The 995-nt window shown below is 58.1% G+C and overlaps 1 protein-coding gene across 1 annotated transcript; it reads left to right on the forward strand.

Annotated features, from left to right (window-relative positions):
* Positions 1–7: 7 nt before the first annotated feature.
* LOC121940670 (solute carrier organic anion transporter family member 4A1-like) lies at positions 8–958 on the forward strand (the record flags this gene model as incomplete). The annotated part of the gene is made up of 1 exon (XM_042483386.1): positions 8–958. A coding segment is annotated over exon 1 (847 nt), but the record flags the coding sequence as incomplete, so codon positions are not given.
* Between the last annotated feature and the right edge of the window lie 37 nt (positions 959–995).

Below are 995 nucleotides of genomic sequence, written 5' to 3' on the forward strand. Positions count from 1 at the left end.
CAGCCTCAGCTGATTTCCTCTTTCTACCCTGCAGTTTCAAACAGATCACTTTATCTCGAATCTGCCCTCCCTCTGTGCGGCAGAACCCTCACAGTGCCCCTCAGAGGGGAAATGCCCGTCTTGCTAAATGCCGACGCCTCCTTTAGCTCCAAGCAGGAGCTCCTGGACCTTCAGGACTGTCCTCTGACCGGGGGCCCCTGTCTGGATACCCCGAGCCCGCCGGACTCCCAAACAGGTAGCCCAATAGGCTCAGGACCCAGAAGCCCCGGCAGCCCTGGAGATGATGGCCCTATTCGGCCCTGCATCTTCACCGGGGCCTCCACGCTCCCAGGTCAGCTGTATGGGGTGGAAACCAGACCTCATGCGCAGACCCCCATGGGGTTAAAGCTGATCTCCACCGACTCAGATCAGTTGTGTGGGTGGGGGGCTCTGACGCCCAAAGCTATCCAAGTCTTCAACACCCCTCGCTGGGTGCTCTTCTTCCTCTGCGTAGCCTCTTTCCTCCAGGGGATGATCATCAATGGCTTCATCAACACGGTGGTGACCTCCATCGAGAGGCGCTTTGACCTGCGCAGCTACCAGGCCGGCCTCATCGCCAGCTCCTACGACATCGCCGCCTGCATCTGCCTGGCTTTCGTCAGCTACTTTGGCGGCACGGGACACAAGCCTCGCTGGCTAGGATGGGGGGTGCTGATCATGGCATTGGGTTCTCTGGTTTTTGCCTTGCCTCACTTCACCACGCCCCCGTACCAGGTCAGCCTGCCCGAGAGAACAGGACTGTGCTCTGCCAACCGCACCAGCCCGTGCCAGGACAGGGAGGGCGGAGGACTGTCCAGCTATCGTTTTGTCTTCATGCTTGGCCAGTTTCTGCATGGTGTGGGTGCTACGCCGCTCTACACGTTAGGAGTCACATACCTGGATGAGAATGTCAAGTCCAACTATGCGCCTGTTTATATTGGTGAGTCATCATTTAGTACAGTGTGTTTCGAGGTTAC

The sequence above is a fragment of the Plectropomus leopardus genome, unplaced genomic scaffold (assembly GCF_008729295.1).
Source record: "Plectropomus leopardus isolate mb unplaced genomic scaffold, YSFRI_Pleo_2.0 unplaced_scaffold92239, whole genome shotgun sequence".
Taxonomy (NCBI): Eukaryota; Metazoa; Chordata; class Actinopteri; order Perciformes; family Serranidae; genus Plectropomus; species Plectropomus leopardus.